Here is a 15,413-nt window from a genome sequence, read left to right as displayed (position 1 = left end):
AGTGAACTAAAGAGCCAGAGACAAAAAAATCACAACTAAATAGACAACAAAATATCCCAGGTAAAAAAATCTGCTGTTTACTCTCTGCCTGACAGAGAGCAGGCAGAAGATGAATCAAGAGCCAGAGGAAACTAAAAGCTTTGGGGAAGACTTTGGTGAAGCAGGTGCTAGAAGAAACAAGGGTCCATGTTCACACTCTGGCATTGAAAGGCCCAACTCCAAATGATTTACACAGGCTCTTGACCCTCCTGAGCCAGAGTCAACTTTCCCCCAAATAACTCCCTGCAGCCCAGAGTGCAGAACCACAGAGAGAGGAGCGTGCAGGACACAGGCAGGTGGCTGCTTTCTGCCTGGTGCTGCTGTACAGGCTGGGTTAACGGTATACTTCCCTGATTCAGGTTTTTATAGACCAAACAGTAGCAGTTCCCTCCCTCAGTGGTTTGGTGAAGCCTTTCCCTGAAGGTGGGGTTACTTCACTATTGTCTTTTTACCTGCTGGAAATTTTCTCTGCCGGGTTTCTCACCCTGCAACCGCATTTTGTTCAGATGCACTTTCGGCGCTCAGAAATGCAACTTCAATCTTACTGCAAACGCAGGGCAGTTCTGCAGTGTCTCCCCTGAGTGTCCTCTGACAGGGGTCCTAGACCTCCCAGCAGCACCTTGGTGCAATGTGAGCCCTGGATTTAGGACAAGCTCTGGATCTGGCAGGGACACATCAGACTGAACCAGCAGGGCTGACTGCAAAGCTGGCACCACAAAGAATTGCACCCAAAGCTGTTGAAGCAAATGGTGTCTCTGAATTGGCACCAGCCAGCTGCCCTGCTGCTGAGGTTTGATCTGTTAGACTCAGAGCAGTTTGGTTTGCACTCATATCACCATGCTTAAAGAACAGTCACTCTCACTCAGAAATGTTTACTTGCAAGGACCAGATGGTCCAGGGAATTGGGCTAAACAAAGCATTTTACTTCTAGGTCATGCATTCTAATCCAGTCCAAGTTGGTGATAAACAAACATACTCACCTGATAGCCACTTTTTTTTTGGCTTCATTTTTGTTTTTCAGGCTAATTTCCAAGGGGAGATGCCTCACCAGAAAATGTCCCTCTCTGCCCTGCCACAGTTGGTCCTGATTTGACTGTCTCTGCGGAGAAGCCAAGGATCAAATGCTCCATGGCGCCAGACTGTTTTCTTTTGCAGCCTGCAGGTAAGGGGAAGTTGTCCTATTTCTGGCTCTGTCATGCCTGCTCTGCGGATGGGCAGGAGCTCAGTTTGTAAATCTGCTGCCCCAACCCCCTCCACCAAAGTGAAATTAATTTTTAAAAAATGGGAAAATGCTTAATTGCAGTTGACATATAGGCACTCTCTGCTATGAACTTTACATACAATCACAGATAACAGCATCAAAATTAATGCCTGCTTCCCACTTGTCCTTCTATAAGCAATAAACGTTTGGCAAGTCAGTAAATAACAAAATTCTCATGCGGCCATCTACAGGTCACCAGGATACTTAAGAACTTTGCGTTAATTATACCATGTTTGCCATCAAAGAGGGGAAATTAACCCTTTCGAGCTGCTGCAGGAAAGCAGTGGAGCCATTTGAAAGTAAGTAAATAAAATCTTGTCACTAAAAGTGCAACCTTTGCAAAATAATAATAAAAAGAGGGATGTTTGAAGCAAAAACCTCAGTAGACATCATGGAAAATACAGTACCTTTTCAGCTTGCCTTTTATTTATTTTGTATTTTGACATCAAACACTCCCTGTAACCTAATCTTCTTGGCTTTTGATGTGGCCGTGGAGACATGACAATTAAGCACCGCTTAAAACAATAATCCCAACAACAGGAACCAAAGCCAAGTAATGTCAGGGTTCCCCCCTCACAAAAATCCTGTCCCCCAGTGTTGGGTAGTAGTGACAGGACTATAAATCCCAATTTGTTGCCTTGATATCTGCTCGGTGCTTACACTTTACGTTGAACTTTACACACTTGCTCCATTTCCATTCCCCGCTGTTTGTTTTTCTTCTGCTATGCGAAATGTCTGGAGACAAACACAATACACACATTGCAGAGAGATGGTTTGATCTTTCACAGATTAGTGCCACCTGACAAACATGGGATTATTTATTATCTGTGTTGCAGGAACTGCTGAAGCCCCTGCTCAGAGAAGCACGCTCCTCCGGGCGCTGGGGGATGCACCACCCCTCCTGACAGCCTGGTGGATTAAGGCCCCAGTTCTGTCAGTGGATCCAACCAAACCAGCAAAGAGGCAGAGAGGCAGCCCCCAGGTAAGCCACCATCACAACCTGAATGGGATGTGTACTGTGCAACCAAAGCAAACAGCTTGATTATTCCAAATTTTAAAGAGGTATTGCTAGTTCTCGTTTCTCAGCTATTCAAAGATGGAGGGAGAGAGGCTGAGTTTAGTTATAATCCTATTTTAAACCTGTCTGAAAAAGAACATGTTTCTTTTTAAATATTTTTCTTTCTAAATGAAGCTTTCACAGTATGCTATAAACTGCCTTTTTTTTCTTTTTTTTTTTTTTAATGGGTGTTTGCACTAAGCCTTGCTGAACAAGTTAGAGAGATGATTAACTCATCTGAAATGATGCAGGAAGGCCCTGTCCCAGTTGTGTGTTCTTCCTTCAGCACATGGAGAGCTGCTGCAGCTCCATGGAATTCACAAGCAGGGCTTGCAACTAGGGCTGGGCAGGAGGCTGCAGGGAGAAAGACAAGCACTGCTAGAAAGGGCTGGAATTCACACACACATACACACACACTGAGAAAGGAACCCGGGTCATTTTTTTCCTTAATGAGTAGAGTTATCCCCAAGCTGGTTTCCACAGGGGGTCAAAGGAGGAAACCCAAAATTCACTAGCAGTTTTCTTAAAAATATTGTTGTAGCAGCAATGCCCGCCCCTACACATGGCAGGGTGAATTTGCAAGACTTTGCTTCACTTTGTAGGGCCCCAAGGGGTTCCTTGTGTGGGTCAAACTCGACTGTGTGATGAAAGCAGCTGCCAAGCTTTGGTGTCATGGAAGATGTGTTTGGTCAGCCCTTTTCTCCATCCTCACATGCCAGTCCATGTGCACACCTCCCTGCACTCAAGGCTGTATCCCTGTTCCCAGGACAGCACTGAGCAGCTCCAGGCTGGCCATCCCCCCTTGCTCCCTTCCCACCACTGATAATGACAAATGGCAAGGAACAGGTTTCCAGGTGGAGAGTATTCCTTTGGAGAACTTTCTCTGGTCTAATACAGGTCCTGCCTTGAAATCCATGAGGTAGCTGGCCTCTTTTCTATGTTTACAGTGCTTTTAAAATGTGTTTTTAATGTAAAAGTATTTCTCCAAACACTTTAATAAAACACAAAAAAAAAAAAAAAATTCAAGAGAAACCACAGTTCATCATCTCCAATGTAGCTGCTCCCTCAAAATTTAAACTCACTTAGAAACTTAGGCCCACTTAACTGCTTAACCTCATCACTCCAAAACACTGGAGAATGAGCTTTTGTACCTGTGCTTCCAATACTAAATCATTCTTGAACTACCCTCTTTTGTCCTACCCTGTTAGGGTTTCAAAATATCATAGCCTGCTCTTCATAAAGTATAAGCTAATAATTCTACTGGCAACAATGACGATAATTTTTCCTCTCTCCCTGCTAAAAGCAGCTTTTATGACATGAAGCAGGGCACAGGTAGTTTCACAAAAAAGGTATTTATTATTCTTAGCAATATTCACCTTGAAGGAATATGAGGAAAGCATACACTTTTTACAGACAATATATAAACATGTTGTACATAATTAACAATAATTTAGTTCACTAATCCAAAAATAAGCAAAATAAAAATTAAAATAAAAACAGAAAATACTGAAGAATTTTTATGCTGATACAAGTACAAAATAATTTAAATCTCAACTGCTGTTGTCTATGCTGCAGTGACTGACAATATATTGCACTTTGTCAACTGTATCAGTAATCCCTGTCTTTCACCCACACCCCTTCCCCTCTGCCCAAATCCTACAGAAATTTGAGTTGGGTACAAATAATGTACAACTGTACCATTGTAAAAGGTAAAAAGTAAAAAGGACCTAATTTTTTACCTCAGTAGATTAAAAATTCTTATTATTTCTCCCAACCAATTTAGTTTCCCATTTATTTCCACTTCTTTACAAAGTGCACCTATATGCCTACACAGACCAAAAAAAAAGAGGAAAGCAGGATTTTCATGGCTGCTTGGTTCTTAATTATAAAATACTACATTTTAGTAGGCTTAAAAATTACAGGCTTAAAAAAATTTACATACATCCTTTTTTTGTTTCATTCTGTTTTTTTCTTTAAAGCAGGACTTTTGCAGTAAAGATACAATTTGGCTTGATCAAAAAAAAAAAAAAAAAAGAAAAACCCAACAACAAAATAGTTAAAATTTAAAAAAATAAAATAAAAAGCTTTTCACAGAGTTAAGCTTACGTGGTTTACATTATCAAACCCCTCTGTTCATTGGGGCATTTTCATCAGAAGTATACCTAAATATGTACACCGTATGTTATACTGGAGCTTGTGTTCACGAGAGGCATCAGATCATAACAATCAATAGAACACACTTCACATTGGCAATAGCTTTGTTTTCGGTCATTTACGTACAATATGGTTTCATAATGGGAGATTTAATTTTTTTTTTTTGTTCTTTTCTTGTTTTCATATAAAATCTGCTACGGAAAACACACGTTCCCCTTAGAACGATGCTTTCCCTCAGCTGTCTCTGTGTCTGGGATTTGATGGATGTGTGAAGCTCAAACTGATTGTCTCTCTTTTTCCCCCTCCAGTGATCTCAGCCTCATTTCTGCCCTTCCTCCCGGTGGACTCCACCGGGGTGGGTGCCTGAGACAGCAGGCGCTGGCTGCATGTGGATGTGGTGGCCACACTGCCCAAAGTTTACCCAAGCAGCTAATCTGCATTTTTAAGCGACAGCTGCCAACACAACAGAACAAAATGCTTCAACCTCCAAAGTCTGCGAGCAGGATGGTTTTTGTGCCCCATTATAGTTTTGGCTGTGCTAGAACTTCTACAGGCATTTACCAAAATTGTGTTGCAGCTCTCACCTCTTGCTAGTGCAGGATTGCCTTCCCTGGAGTTTTTCCCCAACAGTTTGTCTGACCCAGGTTGTCTGGTTGGAGGAACAACAATAGGGTAGTTGGGAGAGGGGCTCTTTTTTTAAATAAATCTTTTATGTTAGGGAGAAGAATGAAGGAATTGTGTCAAAATAATCACCATCTTGGGTATATTAAAATCCCGTATTATGGCTACATTTTTGCTTTGTTCCTTACCCTCACAATTTTTCCCCCCTTCCTGGTAACTTTGGTATGGAAGATAGATGAGCTAATCCAAGAGGGCTGTTGAGTACATTTCCCCTCTCCTTGTTTTGAAGGCAGCTTTTCTTACAGGGTAGCCATTGCAAATGACAGCACAAAAACATGCAATCAGAGGGGCTGAGGCTTTTTGTGGAAAACAAAATAAATATGACTTTGTGTCTGATTTTAAAACTTATGGTTTAATAAAGACGCCCTTTTCTTTCTCTTGTGGTTTTTTTTTTTACTTTTCTTTTTTTGGTTTTTTTTCTTCTTTTTTTCCCTATCCCAAACAAAGTCCGCAATAGAAATCCAGCATGTCTGGCTTCCAGTGAGCCAAATCCATCCTGGGAGGCTGCTTATATCTCTTTACAATATTCACAGTAATAACAAAGAGAGAAAGGAAAACCAGTTCCAAGCCTTCTCTTTCAGCTTCTGCCATCTTTTGCTTCCTGCTGGACCATTAAGTATCGAACAGGTGAGTTCTTTTTTCTTATACCTGAGGGGGCAAAGTGCATTACAGGCACCACTACACATTTCTGCAGAAGACCCATCATTTGCAAGGTTTTAGTCCAGCATTAAAAGTTAACCACATGGGAGCAAAGGTCTCCTTTTGCCATCCCTACATTCTCCTCTTGGCAGAACATTGTCTTACTTGCTGTCATCTTAGGCAAAGTCCCATGTTCCTAATATCTGGATGGGTCTCTTGGTCATCAGGTTTTATCCCATGGCTGTAACCATGCTGGATGGGTGTGGGTGTCCAAATGAGATGCTGGAAGATGGGTGGATGGGGGTAGGCGTTGGTAAGATGTGTCCAGAGTGGCTGAAAGGGGGCAAATGCCCCATGGGTGCCATGTGACTGGCAAGGGCAGCAGCGCTGAAGGGAGACGACTTCTCCTGCATGCACTTGGACAGTTCCTCAAAACACTCAGAGCCTTTCTTGCTTTTCTTTGATTTGTTGGACATTTTCCTATTCCTGGTCTGAATTCCTTCCTTTTTCATGGTCAGAGGCCTGTTCACCTGCAAGAAATGAGAAAATCAGGCTCATGCAGACAAAATGACTTTATTGTGCAAAAATGAAAATATTTGGACAGCCCCCATGTGTTTTTCCTGGATGGAGACCTTTTTCTGGCCAAAAAAAATGGTGTTTCTCTCTGCAGAACTTGTTTATATTGATTTGTTTAATAAAACCACACACACAAAAAAACCCTAGACATGAAAAACAAATTGAACTGAATTTGGCAGCTGATGACTCTCTTTCCCGTAGGTTTACCCTCAGTCCTCATTAATTTCCTAATAGAAGATCAAACTAGGAGGCTCATGCTGACCCAAACTCAGTCCTGAGACATGAGCAATCTTGTACCAGTAACCTCTGTTACCTACAGTGTAAATAACGTTCCAACGCATCAAGTGCTCCTGCTTAGGATTAATTTCTTTTAGAAAAATTAAATAACACAACAAAGCCTTAGATACAATTATTTTTTTTACAAGTCAAAATGAAGATAGCCCATCAGGATTAATTTCTGCACAGAGCCCCTTCCAAATGGCCTCTGTTTCTGGAGGGAAACGGCACACAAAACCCACTTAGTTAAAACCAAGTGTGGCAGCTCTGTTTTGCCTGGTTTGCCCAAGCCAGAAGCCAAGCTAATACATTGTAATGTCACTGAACTTAGCATCACTATGCTGACAAAGAACGGCTGTCACTTCCCAGGGGAACCTTAGAGACGGGCAAGGAATAAAACAACAACCAAACCCCTGAAACCAATAAAAGCCCAGTGAGCACCATGCAGTTAAGACATCAATCCACACTAGGCAAGCAGCGACACATGAGATGAGTAAATACTCACATTGTGCAATTTATAGTAGAGTCCACAGGCATTACAAACTGGGTCCCCGTTTGCATTACGTCGCCATAAGGTCGTGGTGGTTGTCTGACAGTTGGCACAACAAGTCCCTGCTCTCCTGGCCGCTGACTAACCAAAAGAAAAAGAAAATTAAAATGTATCACCAGGTGGAGGGAGATCACGAGAAAGGTCAAATTGGACTCAATATTTAGTTTGGGGAGAACTTGTTACTAAGATTTTACAGAGTATCAGGGTTGGAGGAAAGCTGCTGTCGGTTTTAAGTTTTATGGATGTTATGTTTTTGTTCGAATTTAAATATTATCCTATGCAAACTTTAAAGCCCCATAGCACTCTGTGTGCAACGGAAGTAAGAAGAGAAACATTGAATCTCTGATTCCACAAACAAAAATTTTAGAGGGGGGAAAAAATAATCTTGACTTTTTCAAATTTTCCCTTTTCAGGATTCTAGAATGCATCCGTTATGAAAATGCATTCGCCTTTTTCTTCAATGACGAATTTTAGTCTTTGTCAATATTGGGACTGGGTTTGAAAATAGGGAATCTTTAAGAATGTGATTTTTACCCCTACTCTGGCCCTTGAAAGGTGGACACAAAAGAAAATGAACCACATTACTTAGCTGGGTGCAGTATTTATCAGAGCCATCACTGGCAATTCAGTTTGCATTTACAAGTGAAAGGGAGAAAACAAAACCGGCTCCAACTTTCTTTAAATATTTAGCAAACCAAATTTCATGCCTTGCAGCAATGATTCCGCTGACCCCCGTCTGCCGACTCTGTCCCTACTTAGTTCCTTGGCTGACAAGCCCTCAAACAACTGTCTTAAAATTAAACAAAATCGCCAAAAAATCCACCACCCTTCCACAAAACTATTGTTCTGCTGAAACCAAGGTGAGGGGAAAGAGAAAAGCCCAAACATTCACCCACCTCCCAAAACAAGAACAGGAAAAGTAGAACTGCAGGCGCCCGTGATTCCTGGACGGGCCCTTGTCTAGCAGACCCATGATAAAGAGTCCTTTGTGCATGGACACTGTGTTACGGACAGACTAACTGCACCCCGTATTTTGGGAAATTATTTTGTATTAGAAACCCTCAGCCCTGCCTCTAGAATTGGTCAAAACACCAAGTCCGTTTTGTGCTACTGAATTAATGCTGAGGACTCGGTATTTTTTTAAATTGGAGTTTAGTTCCTAAAGCGTATCAATCGCGGTCGTTCCCCGGGGCCTTGCTCCCTGGATATTTCTGCAATTAGCCATGGAGGGCCGTGGGGTGAAGCCCAGCAAAGCTCACAGGAATGCACAGGGCATCTCCATGAGCAGGGCCAGTCCCAGGGCAGTGGGATTCCCAGGGAATTCAGTGTGCTTCCCTGCCCGCCAGCTCCGGTGGGGAGCGGGCACCGCTGGATGCGCAGCTCGGCCCGCTCACCCAAGAGGAGCGCAGGGTTCTGTTCTCACTTGCTCCTGATTTATGCCATGGCCCCCTGTAACTTTCCCAAAGCTGATGGACAGATCAGCAGCTTTAGGCAAGAATCAGGCCCTCGGAGACTCATATATTCCGGTGCCTTACTCGCCTGTGAGAACAGGCCAAAGGCAGAAAGAGGGGGTACCCCCTACTGCAAATGCACTCATGCAACCCAGACACAATTAATGCCAGACGTCCAAATGCTGACATTATTAATACGATCACTTTGTTATTGCAGGGCAGATGAACAAATTCCCAAAGATGGCCACCTCCTCTCCCCCGCAAACAAGCAAACTACAGTGGAAAAAGGGGCAATAAACAAAGCTGTAAATCAATTAAAACTAAACATTTAAACAGCTAAACACCAAAAGAAAACCTCTCTAGTGCCCCCCAAACCCTGCACAATGAGCTAAGTATAACAGTCTCCCAACACACTGGAAGGTGGAGACCTATGTTTGCATATTTGAGATGGCTTACTGATACTCAACTATGCTGCTTAACTCTATGGCCTGTCCCATTCAGTCTGGAAAGCACTTGAGCTTGAGAGACGATAATGTTACACTGTTGTCTTAACATTTTTCTATATGTCAGTCACTTTAGAAGGCAAGTCATTAAGAAGCTTACATAGCTGAAATTCTGACTCAGGACAGAAATCTTCTATATCCCATCCCAGTGTTAGAACAGTAATGCCAATTTTCTGCTCTCTAAACCTCGTTGATATTTGCCCACGAATAGCTAGGAGACTTAGGCACCATAAATCACAAAGCTCCAAAAAATATATTTATTATTCTTAGCATTTTACGCATTATTTGCGGAGTAGAGTGTATTAGAAATTTCAAAACAGCAAGCATGACTGGCAAGGCTTGCCTATAGAAACTCTCTAAAGCTTTTAGAGTCAGGAAACAGATACACAAAGTTTCATTATCTTTAACGTACAGATATCCGGATAGGAAACTACTACCAGGAGCTTAGAAAGGACTTTTTTTTTTTTAATCAGTCAAATGAAAATACAAAGTATAGGTGACTCCATGGAAAAATAATAGGATTTTTTTTAACAGTAGGGGATTGTCTGGGGAGGGAACCAATATTAATATTGCCAGAGACTATAAGAGTGAAAATTACTTCATGGCTTTTATACAAATAATTTTTGAGTGGGGAGCAGTAGCTTTGACTCATCTGATTTGTTTTGCTTTTCTGGAGCTGGAACTTTTTTTTAGTCCATGGTGGAGGACATTCACGCTCATAACCCTTTCGCTCCCAGTGTGCGCCCAAACCGTCCCAAGAGACCAAGTAAATGAGGAATTAAATTAAAAGCTGTCATCTGAGGACAAACGGGGCGAAGGACACACGATATCCCGCATGCATTGTGAGCGGCAGGGAGGCTCGGGACAGCGGCGGGCTCGGGGCTCCTGGCGGGACGGGCGGAGGGGGAGATGTGCCCCGAGGCACGGCAGTGACCTCGCCGTGACTGACCCCCGGTACAGTACAGAGCTCGGCTCCACGCAGGGGCTGAGCAGAGATGAGGCACGACCGACTCGTGCCTGTGGGTGGTCCCGCTGCCTTATTTATCCCCAAACCCAGGAGGAATAAAGACACCTACCAGCCTTCGCTTGGGTTTAATGAGAGGTCGGTTTTGCCCGTTCATTTTGTGGTAGAGCCCGCAGGCGTTACACAGGTAATGCCCGGTGCCGTCTCTTCTCCAGAGAGGGGTAGCAGTGGCTCCACAGTTCACACACTCTCTGCCTTCTAAATGGAAACATGAAGAAAACAGATTTCTTTCTTTAAAAACAAATTCACAAAATCTTTCTGTATTGTCTTTTAGGCGTTTTTCAGAAGTCAAAACAGTGTGTTAATTCTGTTAATTAAGCACAACCAGACAGCAGTGACATCTACAGTACAGGCAGCAAGGAGCTCGGTGTTTCAAGAACTCCCAGGCTCCAGCGAGTATTTTATGTCATGATCAGGGATAGGCAGCGCTCTCTGCAAAGTGAGAAAGACTGACACTCTCATTGTGTCAGATGGAAGTTATCATTTCAGCCAGAACTCCCTGGGTCTTCACTGGGCACCGCTCCCGTCCCGGACCTATTGCACTCCGGTGGTGAAATCCCGTGTTCCCCTGCCACAGAAACACCCGTGCACATGCACACCAACACACACACCTGCAAACACACAACACCTTAGAGTCAGAGTCAGAGGTTTTCTAGAAATAAATCTAAGCAAAAAGACCTCCAATTCTGCACTTTCTTTTCTGTTCCAAACGCTACGGGATGAGAAAGTAGAGCCGAGCAGACTGGGAATGGATACAAAATACCAGAGTCTCAGTTATGATTTTTGTTCTAAAGGCATAAAAACGCTGTTAATGCTGTTCTTTGAGAAAGTCCAGTTTCACTGGACATTACTGTAAAAAAGAGGCTTGAGTTCTTTTCTGTTTTTGTGATTTTTCAACAATCCAGTTTGGATTTGGTAAGGAGCAGTTTACCTTCATTATTAGTTTTAGTACAATGTGGTAAACATAGCATTGTAGAATGGCTGCATTAAATAAAACACAACATGTAACTCCAAGATATCTGTTTCTGCATCAGAGAGCTTCCTGCTAAAAGTTCATTTGCCTTGGATGGTTTGAGGGCAGGTCTGCTTAATATAGAAATCTCTCTTAATACCGTTTATGCAAATCCTACAGTATCTAACTGGAAAGGAAATTCTTTTTGCTAATAACTGAAGCAGGCCATGTTGAGTTCAGCGGGGCTCGTGTCTGCCTTAATCTAGGGAGTGGGTAGCTTTTAAACAACACAGTCTGGAGTGAGAAATGAGGGGAGCTCTGCGGCTCTGCTTTTGTAGCTCTTGTCCCTCCTAGGGCAGGAAGCTGCAGGAGTCGTCCTGTCGTGAGTCTTAGTTTTCCTACAAAAACACTAAGTGGTCACGAACTTTCCCCAGTTCCTTACACTGGGAGCTCCCTCACAGAGGGGAAAAAAAGAAGCAACAGTAAAACAAAAGAAAAAAGGTCCTTGTTTCCCCCATCTAAAAGTCAGCAGCAGCTATGGGACACAAATTTTAAAAAAGCTACTCAGGATCCTTCTTGTCTTTAGACACCTGGATCTTGAGCTAGATTCCAGACTCAGGAGGTTTGGGCTACCCATTGCCTGTAGCTTCTCTAAGCACTAAAAATGCATACACATAGTGGCAACTGCCTGGAAATAACGAGAGAAAGAATGCATTTTTCCCTTCCGAGGAATCATTTGAAATACTACTGATGAGCTTGTAAAATAGCTGGTATTTTTGTTGCAAAACTCATAAGAGATCACATTTCTAAATTATTGTCTACTTAAATAAAAACATGTAGTGAATTCATAAGCAAATATGTTCAATGGAATACATATGCAAATGCCTATAGGGCCATTTATTTTTAAAGTACTGTCTAAATTCAGCCCCAATATATTGCAGTTAATATCCTTCCATTGGTGAGAATACTAAACCAAGAAGATCAGTTGAATTACATAAATTGTCATAATTTGTGTCTAGATGTATAACTACTGTGATTTCAAAGTGGGGTCAAAACTTTGTTCATTGCCTAATTTACAGATTTAGGACCGCACTTTTAGAAGAAATGCAAGGAAGGGTGAGCATGGGAAAGGTCTGCAGGCAGTTGTTTGGAAGCAGAGATATGTCTGATTCAGGGTAAAAAAAAAGCGGGGGGAAAGTATTCTCTAGTTAAAGTTAGGCTGGAGTAAGTTAGCAGTGACTGGACACCTTAGTCTTCTGCACTGGTATGTAAACTATATTTGAACTTTTGCTCTTGTAAAACACGAAGGGAAAAAGGCCCTTTGCGATCTGAAGGGGACAGGCCAGGGAAGTTTCGCTTTCATCTTGCACTGGAGCTTCGGGTGGTGTTAATGGAGAGACGTGGAAATTACGGAGGGAGAAATACCTATGGCTGGAAAGTCCCCATGTGTCATCCATGGGGGCTTGCCTGACGTGAGGGAGCAGGGTCGAGCCTGAGCCCCTCGGGAGCCTGAGGCCTGCTTTTCTCCGATGAAAAGGGTTCGGGTTTCTTTCTCCATATAAATCCCTCTTTGTACAGCGCGGTCTGCTGGCTCAGCCTGCCCCGGTCCCGCGCCCCGCGGCCCGCTCGAGCGCCCTGTGCTCATCGGCACCCACAGGAGCCCAGTCCAGGCTCCATCTCCTACTTCTAAAAACCCAGAAAAGCAGAACCAAGCAGTCACCTGTCCCTCTGTCCCGAAGCGGGCCAACACAAGCACCCAGCCTCGCAGCAGCCCGCATGCCCGCCCCAAGAGCCCGCACGAAGTCCCCGGAGCGCGGCCCTTCCAGGCTGGACACTTACCCGAGCAGGACCTGGCCTTGCTCCGCGGCTTGGGGGTGAAGCTGGACGCGGGGCCCCCCAGAAAGCTGCCCGGGTGGAAGAGGCTGCTGCTGTAGTCGTGGGCTGCCGGCACGTAGGAGGGGTAGGTGGGAATGGGGTGGTGGGTAGAGGGCTGGGCCCCCATGCTGGTGAGGCTGCTTCTGAGCGGGCTGGCGCTCTCCATCTTCATCCCCTCCGACAGCGACACTTGGTACTTGATGCTGTCTTTGTCCTCCTGCCGAGCCCCGGCGGAGGAAGAAGGGGAGGCGGCGCTGGTGGAGTTGGGGTCTGGGGACACTTCCTTGGGAGGGGTCGGGGGGAAGCCGAAGAGGTGGGAGCCGGAGTGCGAGGCCGGGGTGAGCGAAGACACGGAGGCGGTGCTGGAGGTGCTGCTGCCCGGGGACACCGAGATGGCCCCAGGCGCTCCGGCCGCCGAGGGGTGAAGGGGTGTCTTAGTGAAGGGGCTGACGGTCCAGGGGTTGTGGTGATGGGCAGACAGTGCCGCCTTGCTGCTGTCCAGCCAAGGGATCCCGGGGCTGTGGATAAGATGAGGCCGGCACATTTGACTCCCGGTCAGGCGGGCTGTAGAAACACAAGAGCGTTTGGGGTCAGCGTGTGCCGGCTCAGCCCGGAGCGGCTGGGGAAGACCGAAGCTCCTCGAGGCTGGGCAGCCAGAGGACAGGCGGCCACGGGAGAGACTTCACAACCCAGGGAAGAGCAGCCAGGCTGGTGCAGCAGCCCCTTCCCCCTGTTCCATCTGAGGGACATACCAACCAGCCCGGCCAGAAGGAGCAAGGGGAGCAGGAGGGGCACTCAGGCAATCCCTTTCCTCCCACCCCATTCCTAGGAAAATGCAGCAACCCCCTTTCTGCTCTATCTTTATGAGCTGCCGTAATGCTCTCTCTTTGGCTCCTAAGAACACCCCCAAATAAAATCCATCGCCGGTTTGAATCGGTTTGTATTTTGCATCCGGGAAGTAGCCGTGTCTGAGAAGTTTTAGCCCGTGCGCACACTGTTTCCCCTTCCTCTCTCACCTCCCCCCTTTCTTTCCCTCCCCTCCGCTAGCCCTTGGTTATCCCTAGGGTTAAAATCCACCCGTGCCTGCCTGTCTATCCTGTTTTCGATCTCCTTTTCCCCGGCTCCGACACACCGAAGCGGCCCCGAGAGAAACTTCTCAGCCCCGCGCGGGACACCCGCGGCTCGCACGGCGGGGAAGGGGCCGGGGCGCTGATTTACCGTGTGCCTGGCTGTACGAGACCCTGGCCCGGGCATGGGCCGAATTGGCGTAGTAAGGGTTGCCCTGGGAGTCCAGGTGGTTGAAGAAGACGTCGACTTCATCCGGAGGTAGGAGCTGCGCTGGTTCCATGTAGTTGTGAGCCAGCCCGGGGTGGTGGCTGTCGGGGTGCTGCCCGTTGAGCACGGCGTGGTGGGCCATCCAGCGAGGCTGATCCGTGGCCACCTCCATGGCCGTGGGCCTCCCCTCTCACCCACCCCCAGGCCAGGAGCGAGCGGCGCTCGGTGGGGGCGGGGAGTGCTGCTCGGGGGGTCGCTTTTGACGCTGCCTGGTGGGTTTTAAGAGATTGGGGTGGCTTTTCTTCGAAAGAAAACCGCCGGGTGACTGGAGCGCGCCCTCTGAGGCGTGGGAGAGGACCCCTGAAGTCAGCGTGTCCCTCCGTCAACAGGCGGGTAGCGGAGGCAGGTCCGGGGAAGCGCCGGGGCAGCACCTGTAGGGAGAGACAGCCGGCCGGCTTCTTTTCCCAGAGGTACATGGAAGGGGAGCGGGAAGCAGAGCCCCTCCTCCCTTCCAAAAATCTCCTGTCCCCAAAACTCCTTGCCTTGCTCTCTCCCTGCTCATTGCCCCACAAAATAAACAGAGATCCATTTCAAACTCTTAACTTAAAACAAAAAGGAAAAAAGACGGGAAAGGGAAAAAAGGGAAAAAGGGGAAAAAGGAAATAGTTTCGTTCTCCCCCCCCCCTCGCTAGAAACGTCAATAGGAGTTTTTCCAGCTGGCTTCAAAAGAGAGGTAAAAAAGGAAGAACGGCAGAACTCATACAGCGTAGTTCTAGCAAGAACTCCAACTAACACAAAAGGAAAAGGAGGGGGAGAAATAAGGAGGGGGTAGAGAAGAAGAGTGGAGAGAAGAGTGTTTAGAGAAAGCAGCGAGTGCGCCCTGGCAGTGGCGCGGCGACCCCCCCGCGCCCCACACTTACCCGGCGCGGGAGGCTGGGTGGCGATGAATGCCGGCGTGGAGGATGCGAGTGCGGCAAAGAGGGGGAGAACCGAGGGGGAATTAAAAAGGCGAAGAGGGAGAGGAGGGGGCAAAGGCAGAGCGAGCGCGGGAAGAGCAGAGAAGATTGGATGGAGAGTGTTACTCAGATGGCAAAGCCGCT

The 15,413-nt window shown here is 46.1% G+C and overlaps 2 protein-coding genes across 5 annotated transcripts in view; one reads left to right on the top strand and one right to left on the bottom strand.

The window, feature by feature from the left end:
- Nucleotides 1–3,693: 3,693 nt before the first annotated feature.
- Nucleotides 3,694–15,407, bottom strand: GATA2 (GATA binding protein 2). Of its 4 annotated transcripts, none has more exons than XM_005422470.3 (6): nucleotides 15,234–15,407; nucleotides 14,257–14,744; nucleotides 13,003–13,602; nucleotides 10,264–10,409; nucleotides 7,189–7,314; nucleotides 3,694–6,361 (listed from the first exon to the last, which is right to left on the bottom strand). In XM_005422470.3, exons 2-6 carry the CDS (start codon nucleotides 14,483–14,485, stop codon nucleotides 6,062–6,064), a joined length of 1,401 nt encoding a protein of 466 aa, XP_005422527.1. In that variant the 5' UTR covers nucleotides 14,486–14,744; nucleotides 15,234–15,407; the 3' UTR covers nucleotides 3,694–6,061. The 4 variants fall into 4 exon arrangements, with proteins under 4 accessions (XP_005422527.1, XP_030914022.1, XP_030914023.1 ...); XM_031058162.1 differs by having other exon boundaries at nucleotides 3,694–6,353; XM_031058163.1 differs by having other exon boundaries at nucleotides 7,189–7,310.
- LOC115948016 overlaps nucleotides 15,257–15,413 on the top strand; it is an 8,187-nt gene continuing 8,030 nt past the window's right edge. The window contains exon 1 of the mRNA XM_031058252.1: nucleotides 15,257–15,281. Coding sequence (XP_030914112.1) covers nucleotides 15,257–15,281 — 25 coding nt within the window. The remainder of the gene's footprint in view (nucleotides 15,282–15,413) is intronic.

Source organism: Geospiza fortis, unplaced genomic scaffold (genome assembly GCF_000277835.1).
Source record: "Geospiza fortis unplaced genomic scaffold, GeoFor_1.0 scaffold78, whole genome shotgun sequence".
Lineage (NCBI taxonomy): Eukaryota > Metazoa > Chordata > Aves > Passeriformes > Thraupidae > Geospiza > Geospiza fortis.
The sequence above is the reverse complement of the archived record's forward strand: the minus strand, read 5'-3'. Positions and strand labels throughout refer to the sequence as shown.

What these genes read in the sequence shown, in the direction of transcription:
- GATA2 (XM_005422470.3), bottom strand. Translation starts at nt 14,485, where the DNA reads ATGGAGGTGGCCACGGATCAGCCTCGCTGGATGGCCCACCACGCCGTG. An exon ending in CTCGTACAGCCAGGCACACG is followed by an intron (nt 13,603 to 14,256) that starts GTAAATCAGCGC and finishes GTGTTTCTACAG; the next exon opens with CCCGCCTGACCGGGAGTCAA. An exon ending in TTAAACCCAAGCGAAGGCTG is followed by an intron (nt 7,315 to 10,263) that starts GTAGGTGTCTTT and finishes TCTTTTGGTTAG; the next exon opens with TCAGCGGCCAGGAGAGCAGG.